Source organism: Macrotis lagotis, chromosome 3, assembly GCF_037893015.1.
Source record: "Macrotis lagotis isolate mMagLag1 chromosome 3, bilby.v1.9.chrom.fasta, whole genome shotgun sequence".
Classification (NCBI taxonomy): domain Eukaryota; kingdom Metazoa; phylum Chordata; class Mammalia; order Peramelemorphia; family Peramelidae; genus Macrotis; species Macrotis lagotis.
In genome coordinates, this window is record NC_133660.1 from 251553754 (window position 1) to 251570986 (window position 17233).

Here is a 17233-nt window from a genome sequence, read left to right on the forward strand (position 1 = left end):
ATACACTGAAAACAAAATTAATTTCAAACAACTTCATGAAAAACAAAGGTTGAGCTTCACTACCTTCATTGGAATGGATATATGGGCATATGGATGTGGAATATTACATATGCTGCCAAATGTGGCTAGTATGTTGCTTGGGTTTTGCTAAATGGTGTCTTTGTTTTTCTATCTTTTTCACAAAGAAAGTCTGGTTGGTCAGGAGGGGACAAAAAAAGTATAGCCAGAAATGAATATGTTAGAAAAAGATAAGAAGATCAAAACAGAAAACCAAAAAGAATCACAGGCTTTGAATACTACACATTAAATTCATGATATACCTAAGAACAGCAAGATAGATTCACAATTTAATGTACAATTCTCTCAGTTCTATTATGGTGATGGAAAAGCTTGCTTTAGGTAAGTTCACAAAAGGAAGCGAATGTGATACAAAAACCAAAGGCATGAATAAAATAAAAAAAAAAAACACAACAAAATCCACACCAATGACTTCTAAAGACTGACAGTGATTCACGTGTCCCTTTTCTCAGATGTGGTAGGCTATATGTGCTGAATGAAGGTAATGTGTCCTTTGTCTTCCTAGTTAAGTTTTTTGTTAGAAGGCAAGGATTCATTCGGTGGGTTGAGGGGGGATGGGGGCAGGAAAGAAGTCATTGGGAAATTGTGAAGATCAACTGAATGAACATATAAATATATATAATACACACACAAGCAATTTAGGATATATAAATATTTCTTAGAATCACTGGGCAATGACAGTGATATAAAGGAGCACTGCATCCACCCTTTTTTTATAAAGGGAGGAAGAACATGAAAGTTCTAACATTCACTAAATACCATGACCCATAAGATCAAACCAATGAATGATTGATATCTCCAGGAATATTCATAAAGGCAGCATCAATATTCCTGGTTAGTCTCATTGAAAAGGTCCAGAATTGGGGTTCTCTAGTAGATCCCATTACAAGGCATCTTAGGTTTTAGGGTTCTCTGAAAAATCCACTCTAAATGCTTCATAGGTGTGGCTGGGAAGTTACCTTAACCACACACACACACACACACACACACACACCCGTATCAAACAAACTCAGCTGACATATCAGATTCAAGGCCCTAGGTCAATCCTGTTCTCATTTTTGGGGCAAGGGAGGGCACCTAATTCAGTTGTGGCAGCCAAACCCTCAGCCAGTTTTTCTTTTCCCATTCCCACTCTGACCATTTCAGTTCCACAGTAACTTCCAAATGACTTCCAGATGATTTCTAGTTACCAAGGAATAGAGAACATTCATGTCATTTATAAATACTGAAATGGTCAAACAAATATCATGGGGGGATAGCCAAATTAATTATAAATTTCCAGAAATTTTTTGGAAATCATTTTTGGAAAATCTCAGAAAATACACACATAAGGGAGGTTTGTTTGTTTTTTTAAATATTTACCTCAACATAAAAAATAAAAATGGTCTCCAGTTTTGGGACAGTCCTGGAAAGAGCACCTAACTCCAATCAGAGGACCTGAATTTTTTTGTCACTTAATACACCTTCATGACCTTAGGAGAGTCTGGTAACCACCATAAGCTTCACATTTCTCTTTTGGAAAATGAAGTAAGGGGTTGGAGCCCCAAGCTTCATTCCAGTTTAAAACCTACAATCTTATGATAATAATAGCTCACCCTTTTCATGACCCCTTTTGAGGTTTTCTTGGCAAAGACACAGGACTGGTTTCCTATTTCGTTCTCCAGCTCAATTTACAAATGAGGAAACTGAGGCATATAGGATTAAGTGACTTGTCGAGATTCAGTTACTAAGTTTCTGAGACTGTATTTGAATTCAGATCTCCACTCCAGGCCTAGCATTCTAATCATTGTGCTCATACTTTGCTAGCAATTATCTATATAAGAATAACCAGGTCTGAAAAAAAACCTCACAGGGTTATATATTCTGAGAATCTTAAAAAGGACACTGCCAAGTATTTATTTATAGAAACTCACTGATTCCTTTAAAATCTATATTTTTAAAAAAAGGTGAGTTGATTCTAATGGTTTCCAAACTGTGAAGGAGGACAAAATACAGAATATGAACTGCCTGCATTGGATTACCAGGCTAATTCAATTTGGTTCCAATTAAAAAAGGTCCACTTGGCAAAACGAATTAGGCTGAGGTAATTTGAGATTTTGAAGAAATTCAAGATGTACAGTTCTATAAAGCCAAGATTAACCAGCTCTGACTCCCCCAAATACTGCCTAACACCCCCAGAGTATAATCTGCAATAAAATATATCATGGAAGGTGGTTCTTCCACAGTAGCCCGATCCATGAGAGTTTCTCCACCTCACACCTTGGTGCAGTAACACACCCCACAGTTTAGCCTAGTTATACAATGTCCAATCACGTCCTCACTTATGGTTTTTATCACTCAATTGCCTCTATAAAAAAGACTAATCCAACTGTCCACAGAGAGTGGAAGATTTAGGGTCTGAAACCTGCATGGGAAATGTGAGAAATAGATTTTCTTTTTTTTAAAGGTGGGAGAGAATTTTTTTTTTTTTTACTATTATTTTTAACTCTGAGACGAAATTTTAAGAGAAAGAAAGAATTCTCAGCAGCATTAATACAATTTTCAGTTCCTTTTCTGGTTTGGATTTCAGGATTTGGTAACAGGGTTTCAAAAGAGGATACCTATAAACACTGTAGTCAAAACCCTGTTCTAAAAGAGGGATTGAGTTAAGACAAGAAGTCCTTGATTCAGCTGAAATGAGGGCTAGCAGGGACATACTTTGTAACATAAAGGTAGGTCCCCTCAGGGCTCTGACATTGAGGTTTCTCAACAGCAAAATGTCACTTTCCTACCTCCTCCACATATTGCACAATACAAATGAGGCTAAGCTTTTTTTTTCCAAGTTTAAAATTGAGTTTAATTAGGCTTTTTAAAAAAAAAAACTTTCCTTGTAGGAGGCAGAGTACAAATCATCAACTTTCCCTGAGGTTTAATATTGTTTTTATTCCAACTGTGGGATTTTTTTTGTTTTGTTTTGGCTTTTTATTTCTTTTTTTTAAAGATAACAGTAGAAATGGTAAAAATTGAAAAACAAAGAAAATGAATGAGGAAGGAAGAAAAAAGGTCTTCAGAAAAAAATTTATGTTTGTACTTAAAACTAGAGAAAGTTGGTGGTGCAGTGGTTAGAGCACCAAGCCTGGAATCAAGAAGATCTGAGTTCACATCCAATCTCATACATTTACTAAGTGTGTGACTCTGGGCAAGTCACTAAACTCTGATTGCCTCAATTTCCTCATCTGTAAAATGAGTTGGAGGAGGAAATGGAAAACCATACTGGTATTTCAGCCAAGAAAACTCCTAAAGAGGTCATGGAGAGTGGTACCCAACTAAACAACAACTTACAGCTTCCCTCTTCATAGCATTTACCTTCTTTCCCTGTTCCATCCCTTCCCCAAAATTAGAGTAAACATTGCTCTTCCAAGTTTCACTGACTCTGTCAAGTCATTTCTTGACATGATTGAACCCTGGTCTAAATCCCTCCTTGGCTTCCTCCCATCTGTCCCCTCCCCATTCATACTCCCTAACCAACTGTACCAGTCAGAGGTATGGGAAGTCCATACCATGCCCCAGGACCAGTATAAGAGTCCTGTGCAGAACCAGGATGCTCAGAGCCAACAGAATATCCTTCAGTGACCAAAAGGGCATCTTAGACAAACAATACTCCATCTTCCTTCCCTCCCATGGTCCAATGGTGCCTCCAACGGCTGCGATCCAGAGCAAGGGACCAAGCCTGTGGCATGAACATTGTGAAATGTCCCCCTTCTAGAGGCTGCATGGAGTTGTAGAGTAACCCCTTTGGAAACAATGGTAATTACCCAGCTCCCTAAACATCTCTGGATAACATTGTAATTAACTTGGGGCATCACGATATCCGTGGTTAAAATAATTACTGCAAAAAAGGTCCACATAAGTAGCATTTTTCAAGTCCAAGCTTTCAAAAATAACTCGGGCAGTGACACAGCTTAAAATCCATGGTCTGTTGGTTTCATCTTTTGGAAGGGCATGAATTTTCCCCTCTTCCTGGGCTTGAAACTCAGCTATTTACTTGTCTCCTGATCTGTTTGTATTAGTCAGTCTCTGTCCTGAAAGCTTCCCACAATAAGTAAAGAAATCTTTAAGGGATACTTACAATTCTTCCAGAAAAGGGAAGTTCTTAAAGGCATCTTCTGGTAACTGGGTGATATTATTCATACTGATGTCTCTGAAAAGGAGAAAGTAAAATATAATTTAAGTGATGGTTAACTAAGTAATAACAGATTTATAGTGTTATATTGATTTTGTAAGTGTTTGCTAAGATGACATAAGGAACACCAATGAACTGAGGCAGCTTTGGCATGGCAGGAAACTGGATCAAGGAGTCAGAGGGTATGAATGGGTATTTGGTTTTAGAAGTCATTCAACTTCAAGACAGCTTATTAGGCACCTACAGGATGCTAGATGGAGGGCTAGATGATAGGGGTACCATGAGATAAAAACAGTTCCCGTCTTCAATGAGTTTATGCTAGATTTAATTAACTGTAGGACTACTGAGAAGACCTTTCACTATATGAGTTGGAATGGATAGCCCCTCTGGGACTTTCTGGGTGGCCATGGATAAGCTACTTTTCCTCACTGAGGTTGTTTTCTCATCAGTAAAATGAGTATAACACTTGAACTAGCTATTTTTTATGAGTTTTATAAGCATCCAATGAAATCTGGTATGTAAAGCATTTTTCAAAGTAATCACAACAATATCAACCACTGGGATTTACACAGTGGCTTGAAGATTATAATATGTTTTATATACATTAGCTCAGGTGAGTCAATATTGTTCAATGGGTATGAACAATCAAATAAAATGAGCAAGTATTTATTAAGCTCCCATATGTGCCAGGGCCCAGGTCAGGCAATGGAGAAACAAGGACTGGAAGAAGCAAAAATGACCCAGTGACTTGTCTGTGGTCACATAAAGGTGGGATTCAAACCCAGGTCATTTTGACTTGCTGTCCACTGTGCCAATGGTGCTTGAATAGGGATTGTTACAGTATTTCAGAAGCAGATTATCTGAAAATACATATCAAGGTGGACTTTTTATATTCAAGAAAACAAACCGCATTCTGATAACTTCTAGCAGGGTTTCTTTTGCCTAGATTTTAGAGAATTTGGGGGCTACTTAGGTGTTTTGGTTTCTGAAGGGAAGTATCTCCCCCATGGGACAATTAGATGGCCCAGTGGATAGAATGCTGGGCCTGGAGTTAGGAAGACCTGAGTTCAAATCTAGCTTCAGACAATTACTATGTGACCCTGGGCAAGTCACTTAACCTGTTTGCCTTGTCGGCTGCTAGATAACTCAAAGGATAAAGGAGGAAAGAACCAACCACTCCAGTATCTTTGCCAAGAAAACCCCGTGGATAGCACTAATGTGCTATGGCCCATGGAGTCACCACTAGGCAAACACAACTGAACAACAACCTGCCCTACATGATCTTGATGAGATATGTTTTAACATCTGTTAAAAATCTATAAATTCAAAAAGACTTGATAAAATCCTAAGGCCTGCAGGTAAGGGTAGCTTCTGAAGCCACAGACTTTAAAAAAAAAAAAAAGGAAAAAAAGAAATAAACATATTCTACTAGCTCTACCACAAGTCTTATTCTCTAAAAACCTATATAGTCTTCCAAGTAAAAGTTTATAGTAGATTTCGTCTTAGCCTCTGAACAGACGCAGGCTAGCAACAAGCGCACGCATGACTGGCGTGCAGGTCAATTCAAGTGAACATAGAACTGAAACATGGGCCAATACAAGTTCTCCTTTGTTGAGACAGCAGAAATTTCGAGAGGAAGCTAAAGCATCCCAGTTTCAAACAGCCATTCAACACTTTAGTAACTGGAACTTTCCTTACTCCCAACTACTTGCTTTCAGAATTTCTCCTCTGTTACTGCCACCACCTTGGCACAAGTCCTCATCTCCTCCCTTCTGGACTACTACAACAGACTACTGAAAGGTCTGGCACATGTGTCGCCCCCCGACCCCACCCTTACTCCATTCAGCCATGAAAGGGGCTATCTAACCATGTTTTATATCCTCTTCACTCCTTTCCCTAAATAAAATCCAGTGGCTCTCCTGTCACCTCCATCATCACAAACAAATTTGTTATTTGTTAAATACAAAATCTGTTTAACATTTCAAATTCCTTCCCTAACCTTTCTAATTTTCTTACACACATGACATTCGACCCCCTTTTCTCTTCAATCCAGGACCATTGACCTCCTGGTTATTCTACCAACAAGACTCTCCATCCCTCAGCTCTGGGTCTTTTCTCCCCAGGTGTCTTCCTCTTGGCTTCTCTGGCTTTCTTCAAATCACAGCCAAAATCTCACCTTTTACAGGAAATCTTTCCCAATCCCTCTGAATGCCAGAGTCTTCTTCTATTAATTATTTCCTATTTCTCTTGCTGCTTGTATGTACTTGTTTGCATGTTGTCTCCCTCATTAAATTTTGAGCTCCTCAAGGGCAGAGACTGATTTTGCTTAATTTTAACCTTTCTGTGGATTTCCGATGCACATAGTAGGCACTTAAATGCTCCTGAATGGATCAGAATTAAATCTGGTTGTGTGACTTTCCACCTTTCGCTACTCCCAGCTTCCAATCCTGAAGAACATGATTTGCAAGGTAAGGGAAATCTCCCACTGGGTAGTAAAAGTACAGTTTTCATTTTAAGTTTCTATCCAATTACTCTCTCTCTCCCTTCTAGCAGTAGCCACATGGAAATAGTTTGGACACAGCATAACCATCAAAGCCACCAGGAAGAGTCAAAGTCATCAAGGCCCCCGATCTGTGATAAGCCTCTAGGACAAAGGCAGCATTTGCCACTGAAGAAGGGAGAACTGGAAATAACTTCTGCAACTGGGAAACCCAAGCTCATAAATTCCTTAAGAAGCATGTCACTTCTCTTGGAAGGGGATCCTAATACAAAGAGACTCCTGAAAGGCAACTCATCTGTTGGAATAAACTTAGGACCAAAGGTCATCTAGTCCAACCACTTCATCTTACAGATGAGAAAACTGAGGCAAAGAGAGCCTTCAGTGACTCTCCCAAAACCTATTCCTGTCATTAAATTGTCAGGCCTCAAGTACCCCAAGGCCAGATCCAACCCTCTTTTCATTCACTGCCTGGCCTCTTAAAACAGGCACAAATTAAAATCCTAGAGGGCTTATTCAAGAATGATCTTTTTAATCACTGGTTCCCAACATTAGTTTTGGCAACTATCTCAATACCTAAAAAACAAGTTTTTCATTTATAAACATGTTTCATTCAGTTCATGTAGACAGCAGATGATGCATTGGAGCATGCCAGGTGAATACAAGCTTGCCTCCATTTCACAAAAGTGATCAGTGACTAAAAAGTGAACCAAATAGTAAAATTTCCTATCAATTACAATAATAACTATAATGTTATCTCATTTGATCCTTATAACAAGCCTAGGAGATAGAGATTATCATCACCCACCTCACTTCCCTTTACAGATAAAGAAACTGAGGCACAGAGAGATTAAGTGGCTTGCTCAGTGTCATGTAAATAAATATCTGAGGTCAAGTTTGAACTCAGGTGTTTCTGGTTCAAAATTAATTTTCCCCTTAAGTACTGTCTTCTTTATGTGGTTACTAGATAGTGAAATAGAATGTCCAGACCTCAAGCCAGGACAACATTTAACCCATCCTCCTTCAACAATAGCTTCATAAATAACCTATTTTTCTCTTTTATACAAAACTCTATTCCCACGAACCAAAGTTTTGGTACCAATACATTGTCTATCTGTTTTACTATACGTTATAATTTGATATGTCCTGAAATCTTTGGTAAAAGTCAAAGTTTGTAAAGAAAAAATACTATTACCAAGATTAAATAATTATAATAGACTTTTTGTCACTTCAGATTTGCTCCATGAACTAAGAAATTGTGCCTTAAGTATTCAGTGTCTGACCCTTTAAATTAGGTCTCTCTCCCAAGGTTCAAATTCTCCTTTAGAAGCAGAAGTTTTAAAATACTCTCTTTTAATGGTACAATTCCAAGTGAGAGATTTTATGCTATTTCACAAAATGTGTAATATAAGGCCATTAGTTACTATTGACATGCTTATTTATATTCTTTCTACATTCTTCTTATTATAAGGATATGCAAAGAAGTATCAGATTTCATTGAGAGCTTAAGAATTATAGTTCATTATTTATATTATTTTCAAAAATTTTGCCCTCCTCAAAGAGAATTTCTCTTAAGGAGGTGTATCTTTCCAAGTCAACAATCTCGTGAAATTATTGAAAAGTTACTCATTAATTACATAAACAGAAAAGGTCAAATAAACAACAAATGGAATGGATATACTTGTTTCCAGACCCTCCAAATGAATAAATATGATAATGAAAATAACAACAATCATTTCTTTTCCCCGTAACTTTATTAGTGTAGGAGTTACTGGTGAGGAATCTCCTTCCATCACTACAGGTTAGTAGTTTATAATCTCTGATGGTCACACTGGGTGCTGAGGCTAAGGATTTTTTTCATGGTCACATGGTTACTGTGTCACTGGGTGTTATCCTGGGTCCAAGACCCCCATGGTGCTTCCCAATTCTTACTCCTCCATGTGAACTTAAACAACAATATATCAACCAAAAACTGGCAACAAATAGCTGTCATCAGGATTCTTTTACACGAATAACTGAGTTTATGAGAGTGATACTAGACCAGATTATTCACCGATATCAAAAATTATAGAACAGCCATCCTTATTATAGAACAACTGTTAGGTGGCTCAGTGGATAAAGGACCAGGCCTGGAGGCTGAGAGACTCATCTACCTAGATTCAAATGGAGCATCAGACACTTCTAGTATGACCCTGGGCAAGCCACTAAACCCTATTTGCCTCAGTTTCCTTATCTGTAAAATGAGCTGAAGAAATTGCAAACCACTCCCAATATCTTTGCCAAGAAAATCCCAAATAGGAGATTTTCTGAACATTTTTAATAAATCCAGAATTGATGAGGGGCCACAAAATTTGCAAGAAAATAATACAAACTATGTAATATAACTTGCTGGCAGGTTTTCAAAATTTCAGCATCTACTATTTAGTCTAGAAAGACTAGAGTAGAATGTAGAGGCAATCGTAACAGAATGGAGAGAATGCTGAATTGGAAGTTAAGAAGACCTAGATCGAATCCTACCTCAACATTTGCTGTCTGTGTAGTCACAGGCAAACCATTTAACCTCTCTTGGCCTCAGTTCCTCATCTGTAAAATGGAGCAACTGGCTTCAATGGTTGTGAAGAATCTCTTCTCTTTAAACATACAACTCTATGAAATGTCTGGAATTTTACACAAGAATCTGCTATTCTTCATAAACTAATGGGTGATCAGGTGATCAATCTCCAACTCATAAATAAAATCACAAAATGTCCCTGAAAATTATGAAATAAACTGTTGCATCCAGGGCAAAGCTTCATCACAGATAAAGCTATTGCTCAAATTGGCCCAGACATGACATTTGTCCATAAAAATTTAAGAATCATATTTTTAATAGAGGTTGCCACAATGAAGACTCATAACCTCCCAACGATGTGGAATGAAAAGTTCTCAAAACATAGAGGCCCAGCAGAAGAAATATGGGAAAAGGATGAAGTACATAACCATTCATAATCATACTTTATGCAACTGTAGTTATTCTAGGGATGCTTTCCTCTGGCATCCCAACATTTTTATTTAAATACAATATATGATCATTTTATTCAACTATGTAATAGCTCACCAAACACTAAACGCAAAGGAATAATAAGTGGACAGTACTTTGTCTCATGTATTCCATGAATTATAAGATGAGAAGAAAGAGAATGACATCAATAAGAGATTTTGGATAGTTTATTATGTTAAGAGAGAAGGAAGAGAATCTTGTCCTCTAGAGAGAGAGTTAAATTATGATTGTGAGACTTCATGAAGTACAGAAAGAACTAGGAGAAATTTCTTACTGGAAAGACTGAATGAGAAAGATTAGAGAAACATTTTTGAATGTAACTTTTTTTTTTTAGGTTTTTGCAAGGCAAATGGGGTTAAGTGGCTTGCCCAAGGCCACACAGCTAGGTAATTATTAAGTGTCTGAGACCGGATTTGAACCCAGGTACTCCTGACTCCAGGGCCGGTGCTTTATCCACTATGCCACCTAGCCACCCCTTGAATGTAACTCTTGAGGAACATTGACTGCTTTCTTCAGAGCATTGAATAGTGGGATAGTAGTTCTCCAGAACCTATGGAGAAGTCAATAGCTCAACTTAGTCAATAGTGACTAATAAACCTGAGAAGACTTATGTGAACCAAATCCACAGTGAAGTAAGCAGAAAAGAAAAACAATGCATACAATAAAAACATTGTAAAGAACAACTTTGAAAGACTTAAAAGAAGCTTGGGCAGCTAGGTGGCACAATGGATACAGCACCATTCCTGGAGTCAAGAGGATTTGAGTTCAAATCCAGCCTCAGACACATAATGATTTCGTGACTTTAGGTAAGTCACTTAACCCCAATGCCTTGCAAAAAAAGAAAGAAAGAAAAAAAGACTTAAGAACTCTGACCAGAACAAAGACCAACCACATTTTGGGGAGTCTTATAATGACAAAACTACTACCTCCTGACAGAGAGGGGATGCAGAATAAGACATACTAAGTTTAGGATGTGGGCAATGACTACGCATATTTTTTACAAAGATTCTGGAAGTTTTTTCCCCTATTTGGGATGGTGGGGTAAGGAAAAGAGAAGATCAGACTATGGAAAAGGTAGTCAAATAAAGAAAAAAAGAGTCATTGGAGCATTTTTTTAAGTGTACAGAAAAGGTCAGAAAGAATTAGACAGCAAAGTTGTTCTGAAAGCTACCTATTGAATTAAGCACATTTTTAAAAAAGATATGCAAAGTTGTTTACAAGATATTCAGGTTTTTTCACTTCTACTTTGTATTTGAAAATGTTCAACTTTTGTTGCTTATGTTCAGAATTTTAAAATGCAAATAAAAAAAGCAAGGACTGAAATTTCTTACAGTTGATATACTGTTAATACTCAAATGCTTTTCTTTATATTGTTTGTTACAACAGTTAATAAATTATATTGCCTGTAACATAAATATATCTAAGCCTTTGAGGTCAGGTGGGGGCTCAGAACTAATTAATCAAATTATTATACATTTCTACTAATGTATGAGGAAGTATTAGACCATATGCCTCGATTGTCCTAGAACTCTGATAGATTAATAAGGAAATGACCCAATTAGCAGGTAGGGAGGAATAAGAATTGGTACAATTGTCAACTATAGCAAAAAGCCCACCATTCAACACTTCACTAGGCTCTTTATAGGATTCATTTTCTCTCAAGTCTGTTACAATACCATACATAGCATTCTCATTTTTTTTCCTCTCAAATAGTGACAAACCTTAGCTCATCTTTAGTTGTTTTTCCAATGAGCTGTAAATGGCAGAAGTGTAACTACTGAATTATAAACCAAAATACAGTGAAGGCAGTTGCAGAAGGAGGCTGGGGGTTGGTATAAGTAAGAAGTACAGGAAATCAGGAATCAGTATTCTGGACATTCAAAGAGATTGAGGTGATATTTTCTTATGGCATACTATAAAACAGTTCATCTTCACAAAACATCTTATACAATGACTGTAGCAATTGCTGTTATTTTTCTTCTAGCATTAAAAGAAGTAAATTATCTAAGTGTAAAAGTAAATTATGCAAATTATTAGAACCTGCTCTAATATCATGCAGTCACATTAGTTTTTATGTTTGTTTATTTTGGTCTGGAAAGTTGTAAGAGCAAAAAGCAAGAATAGGATTTATATACCTAGGATAGAGAAAGGCTAGTCTAATCCTTCCTCTCCTTAAGATCTCCAATTAGGGAAGGCAAAAAAGAAAAAGCACAAGATTTTATCTTCATAAAAGTGTTAGCAACATGCAGTAACAGAGGGAAAGAGTGAGTGGGTGTGCATTTGAGATAATGAGGCCGAGTAATATGTACTGATAAGAACTCTACCCAATGTCAGAGGGTAGGTTTGAGACAGGCTCCACTATCAGAAGAATTTCAACTGGAAAAAACAAACCTCCCTATAACAACAAAAGGCCAGAAGAAAACACAAAATAAACCACTCATACAGTTTGAGAGGGACTAAGCTAAACATAATCAAGTAAGATATTTGCAGGATTTGAATCCAAGTATTTCTTACCTTCAGATCCAGTGCACTTTTCCCACAATATACTGTATAACCAAAGAACAATTAATTCCCAGGTCAGATGAATGCTTGAAAGACCTTGAATGAGAACCCCAATTATGCCTCTCCAAGGGACCATGAAATGGGCTCTAGGGTCTCTTCCATCTCTAGGTTACATAGTCACTACTCAGAAGATTGACACTGTTTTTTATCAAAGTTTTAGGATGTCTCATCTGATGAGCAAATGCCTCAACCACAAGTCAGACCCTTCAACACAATACTCTTTTCTTTCACAATTAACAGTTAGTCTCCTTATACTAAAGGAAAAACTTGTATTGAAACCAGAAACTGGTAGTCATCTATGATCTCTGGGCACTTTCTTTCCTAGGATCTTGAAATCATAAAAAGTTAGAGATCTCCAAGGTTATTTAGATTCACCTCCCATTTTGCAGATGGAAGAACAGAGGCTCAGAGGGAAATGATTTATCCATAGAACTACAACAGGATAGTTTCTAAGCTTTCAAAAAATTGCCCTTTAGAAATAGAATTTTAGAATTTTTTGTATTTTATCTAAATATTAGGACTATATATATATTATATATAATATATATGTATATCATCCAATCAGTTCAATCATTTCATTCAGAAGATGAAGAACTTGAGGTCAAAAGAGGTTACATAGGCTTATCTAAGATCATGTCTGTTTTTTTTTCCAGTACCAGATCATCACTAAATTAAATAAAATTATTTGGGGGGGGTTGTTATTTTTAAAAGGAGGATAATGTGATTTACAATCAAAGGAATAGCAATAAGTTTCCATTATGGCAATAACAAAGCATCGGACATTAGCAAGGTGGAATAAGCCCTTGGGACATAAGCTATAAATAAACTTATTTTTTTAAATATATCTTTCAAGAGGCAGGTTGACATAGTGGATAGAAGGAAGGACTGAATATAATTCTTGCCTCAATAATCCATTGGTCGAGTCAGTCTACAAGCATCAACTATCATAACCCAGGCATTGTGCTAAGTCCTCAGGATAAAAAGAAAAGCAAGACTTGCCCTCAAAAACAACATACAAACAGCTACATACAAACAAGAGAAACTGCAGATAATGAAGAAGGGAAAGCCCAGACATGTTACTTATCCTACTTGGTAGCTACAAAGCCAAGTTGCAGAGATATGAATGATTGGAGGGAATTTCCCTACTAAGGATGGGAATTCTTCACACAGGAAACATCAGAGAGCCCCAGACCAATTATGGGTTTCAGCATCTACTACTTGGGAAAGTGTTTTTATCCACAAATCACATCGGTCCATTCAACCAGTCCTACTGTATTCAATATCTACTGCTTCCAAATGGTAGGTAGGAAATCAGCAAATCTAAGCACTCTCCACTCAACAGACAAACAAAACCATCGCCATCTAAAACACCCACAGTAATGAAATGAAAAATACATATTGGAAAGACAGCTATGGTTTAACTGAAACTGCTAAAATTCCATCAATGGATAAAACTCTCTTCTCCAACTTGCCTTTAAAAAAAAGAGCAAAAAACAACACAAAACACAAACTTCATAAAAGCTAAAATATCTACAGAGTAAAGAAGAACATCATGTTTCAACAAAGCACCTTTTAAAAATCCCTGTAAAATGCTCCCTAAGCAAGCTTAACCTGTTTGTCGATAGATAATAGCATGTAATACCATGGGCTCCATTCAATCCCTTCCTAGGCTGGGCCTTCTGCCATGGAATTATTCAATTTTAACTATATAGTGATTTAGGCCATGTTATCTGCACTTGAATAAAGTCCTCCTAATTGTATTAGATAAAATAATATTGCTTCAGCCATGTTCTTGATTACATCTTTAATATCATTTGGCAGGTTAAAAAAAAAAGTCATTGAACTATCCCAGCACTAGAGGACTCAGGCACTGAAAATGAGAATCAGATCCATCTATCTGAAAGTTCCAGTGTTTGAAGCAAATATGCATTGATAAGGATCAAGATTCGGGGCTGTCTTTCAGTCTTTCTCCAGAACCAAATGTAATCAACAACAGTTTCACACCAGTTGTCAATGGACCTTCATGTCCATAATATGGGAGCCAAGAAAATTCAATCTGAGAGAGGGGCTAAGATCAAAGCTTAACAAAGAGCCTGGAATATATGAGATTAATAAATGTTGACCAACACACTGACCATAACAGAAAGGGAGCTGTCTTTAATCCCCAGTTTTTTTGGTCCAAATCCAAGCTGTGTTACTTACTGGTACATCATTGCTGGTAGATCATAATCTCCTTGAGGATAGGACCATTTCCTTTTTGGTTTTGTCTTTATATCTCTAGCACCCGTGATAGTACTTATAACATGGTAGAAGATTAATAAATGCTTCCTGACTGACTTTTACCTGTGTGATTTGGGACACGTGACTTACAATACCTCTGCTTTCAAAATTTGTTAGGCAATTTAATTCTTCTCCCACTGAACTTCAATACTCATCTATAAAATGGATAGCAAGTTAGTTCTCAACCTTTTTGGTCTAAGTTCCCTTTATACTCTTAAAAAGTACTGAGGAACCCACAAGAGCTTTTGCTGATGTGGGTTATATCTATCAATATTTGAAATAAAAATGTCTTAGTTTTTTTGTGGAAATCGTTTTGATATTGTGGACCTCACAAAAGGGTCTTGAGGATTCCCAGGAGTATCTGGACCACCCTTTGAGGATTGCTGGTGAAATCTAGGATCCCACACGGCTTAGAATCCAGTTATACCACAGAAGCTCCTGCTTCACAGGTCTGTCTTCTCTAGCTCAATACTTAAATGGTAAGGTATTTCACTAGACTTCCAGCAAACTTCATCCAGATGTTCTGTTGTAGTTTATTCCCTGTCTTTTGGCAAGTGACCCCTGAGCTCCCTGATTCTTCCTCTCTGGAATGGGGACAATCTTTTCATTGAGGAACTCTTCTTTCAAAGATAAAGTACTTTTGAAAGACTAAGTCCTAAGATCACCAACCTAAAGAAAAAAGAAATTTGACTGAAAGACACAGTAGATATTAAGTTGATTCCTGGCAAGGATGGGAAAAGATAGGAAATGTTCCATTACTAGTCCAATTTAAAGCCCACCTTTACAAGCTTCTCAGTGATAATCTGTCAACTTTCAGTCATCTCTATACAGGTAATCCCAGCTACTATGTAGGAAGAAAGCTATTCTTTCAGTTAGATACCCTTTGAGAGGATGCAAGGGACCAAATTAATTTCCATAATTACAGAGATATTTTAATTTCCAATATGGTAAATTTTACTATTTACTCAGTTTTCAGTCACATCCAACTGTCTGTGACCTCATTTAGGATTTTCTTGGCAAAGATAATGGAGTGCTTTGCCTTTTTTTTTCTTCAAAATCATTTTATAGATGAGAAGACTGAGGCAAACAACATTAAGTGACTCGCCCAACTTCACAGAGGTAGTAAAGTACCATGTAGTCAGATTTGAACTCAGGAAGATGAGTATTCCTGACTTTAGGCCTGGCACTCTCTCCACTGTACCATCTAGCTGCCCCAATATGGTCTATAGATAAAAACCCATATAATCAAGTTCTTTGGAAGATTCTCAATAATTTTTAAGAATGTAAAGCAGTCCTGAGACCAGTAAGTTTGAGAACCACTGATGGGCTACAGCAGATAGAGTGCAAGTAACATTCTATCCAAAGGCAATATGACAGAGTTGGATTTGGAAAAAGAAAGACCTGAGACCAATCCTGCCTCTGAAACATTTATTACTTATGTTACCACAGATAAACCATTTAACTGCTGTGAGTCAAATAACTCTCAAACTGAGAGTCTAAATGACATCAATATCATTTAAAATTATTTGTGTGTATGCCTACATATTAAAATTATTTGTGTACCTACACATTTTAACTACATAAAGGTTTTTTTTAAATGACCCTGATAGCTAATTTTGGATGCATATAACTAGACAATTATTCTTATACTAGATGGGAACACCCCTTGGTTGCCATTACTATGTTTCAAGCAGACCCAGTTGCTCCTGCCTTTCTGAAGTAAACAAAATACCTAAAAAAAATGAGAAACAAATTCTTAAGTAATCACAAATTTTTTAAACTGCAAATTAAACTAGAACCATCTAAGAAATAGCTCTTTCTTAAAAGGAAAGCCCAACTCTATAACTATTGTGAAAATACAACTTCAATAATTCTTAAAGTCAACAGGCAAAGTTCAAACTCATTTAATCATTTTGCTAATTTTTTAAGTGGTTGGTAGACAATGTGATATGCATTAAAAATTATTTTCCTAAACACAAAATGGAAGCATAGCTGAATGGACTGAAAAGGAAGATGCAAGAGACTGTTAGTTCAAAAGGGATGTGGTAGCACCTCATCCACAGCCCCACAAACCTAACTATAAATTAGACTATATTAAGAGAAGAACAGTTTGTTGATTAGAGTGACTGTCTCATTCTTCTCTTCTCTGACAGATTTGTGGTATTCATTTTGATTCTAGACATCACAAATAATATGGAGATCATCCTCTCAAGGTTTGAAAAGTATTCATTCAGAATTTAAGAAAAAAAGAAAGAGGGAGAAAGAAAGGAATGGCATCTACCTTCAGGGCTATGCATAAAGTGGGGGAAAAAAACCTTGATTCCCTGTTTGATACTGGAAACACAAGCATTCTTGGAATCCTTTCTTTTGTTTCTCCTTCATTTCCAAAGAGGGGAAAACAAATTTTCTTATTCTATAAAGTGAAGAACACCGAACTTCATTTTATAGAAAAAAAAGGGCATTCACTTTCAAAAAATGACTATTCTTATCTCCTAACCTTTTATTTAGGGTACTGCTATTAATGACTTGTTTTGTTTTGTTTCTTGCCAGGCAGTGCGGTTAAGTGACTTGCCCAAAGTCACACATCTAGGTTTTGAGTGTCAGAGGCAGCATT

At 36.9% G+C, this 17233-nt stretch overlaps 1 protein-coding gene across 1 annotated transcript in view; it reads right to left on the reverse strand.

Moving 5' to 3' along the window:
* LGR4 (leucine rich repeat containing G protein-coupled receptor 4) overlaps positions 1–17233 on the reverse strand; it is a 121301-nt gene that overhangs the window by 56494 nt on the left and 47574 nt on the right. The window contains exon 2 of the mRNA XM_074230406.1: positions 4187–4258. Coding sequence (XP_074086507.1) covers positions 4187–4258 — 72 coding nt within the window. The remainder of the gene's footprint in view (positions 1–4186; positions 4259–17233) is intronic.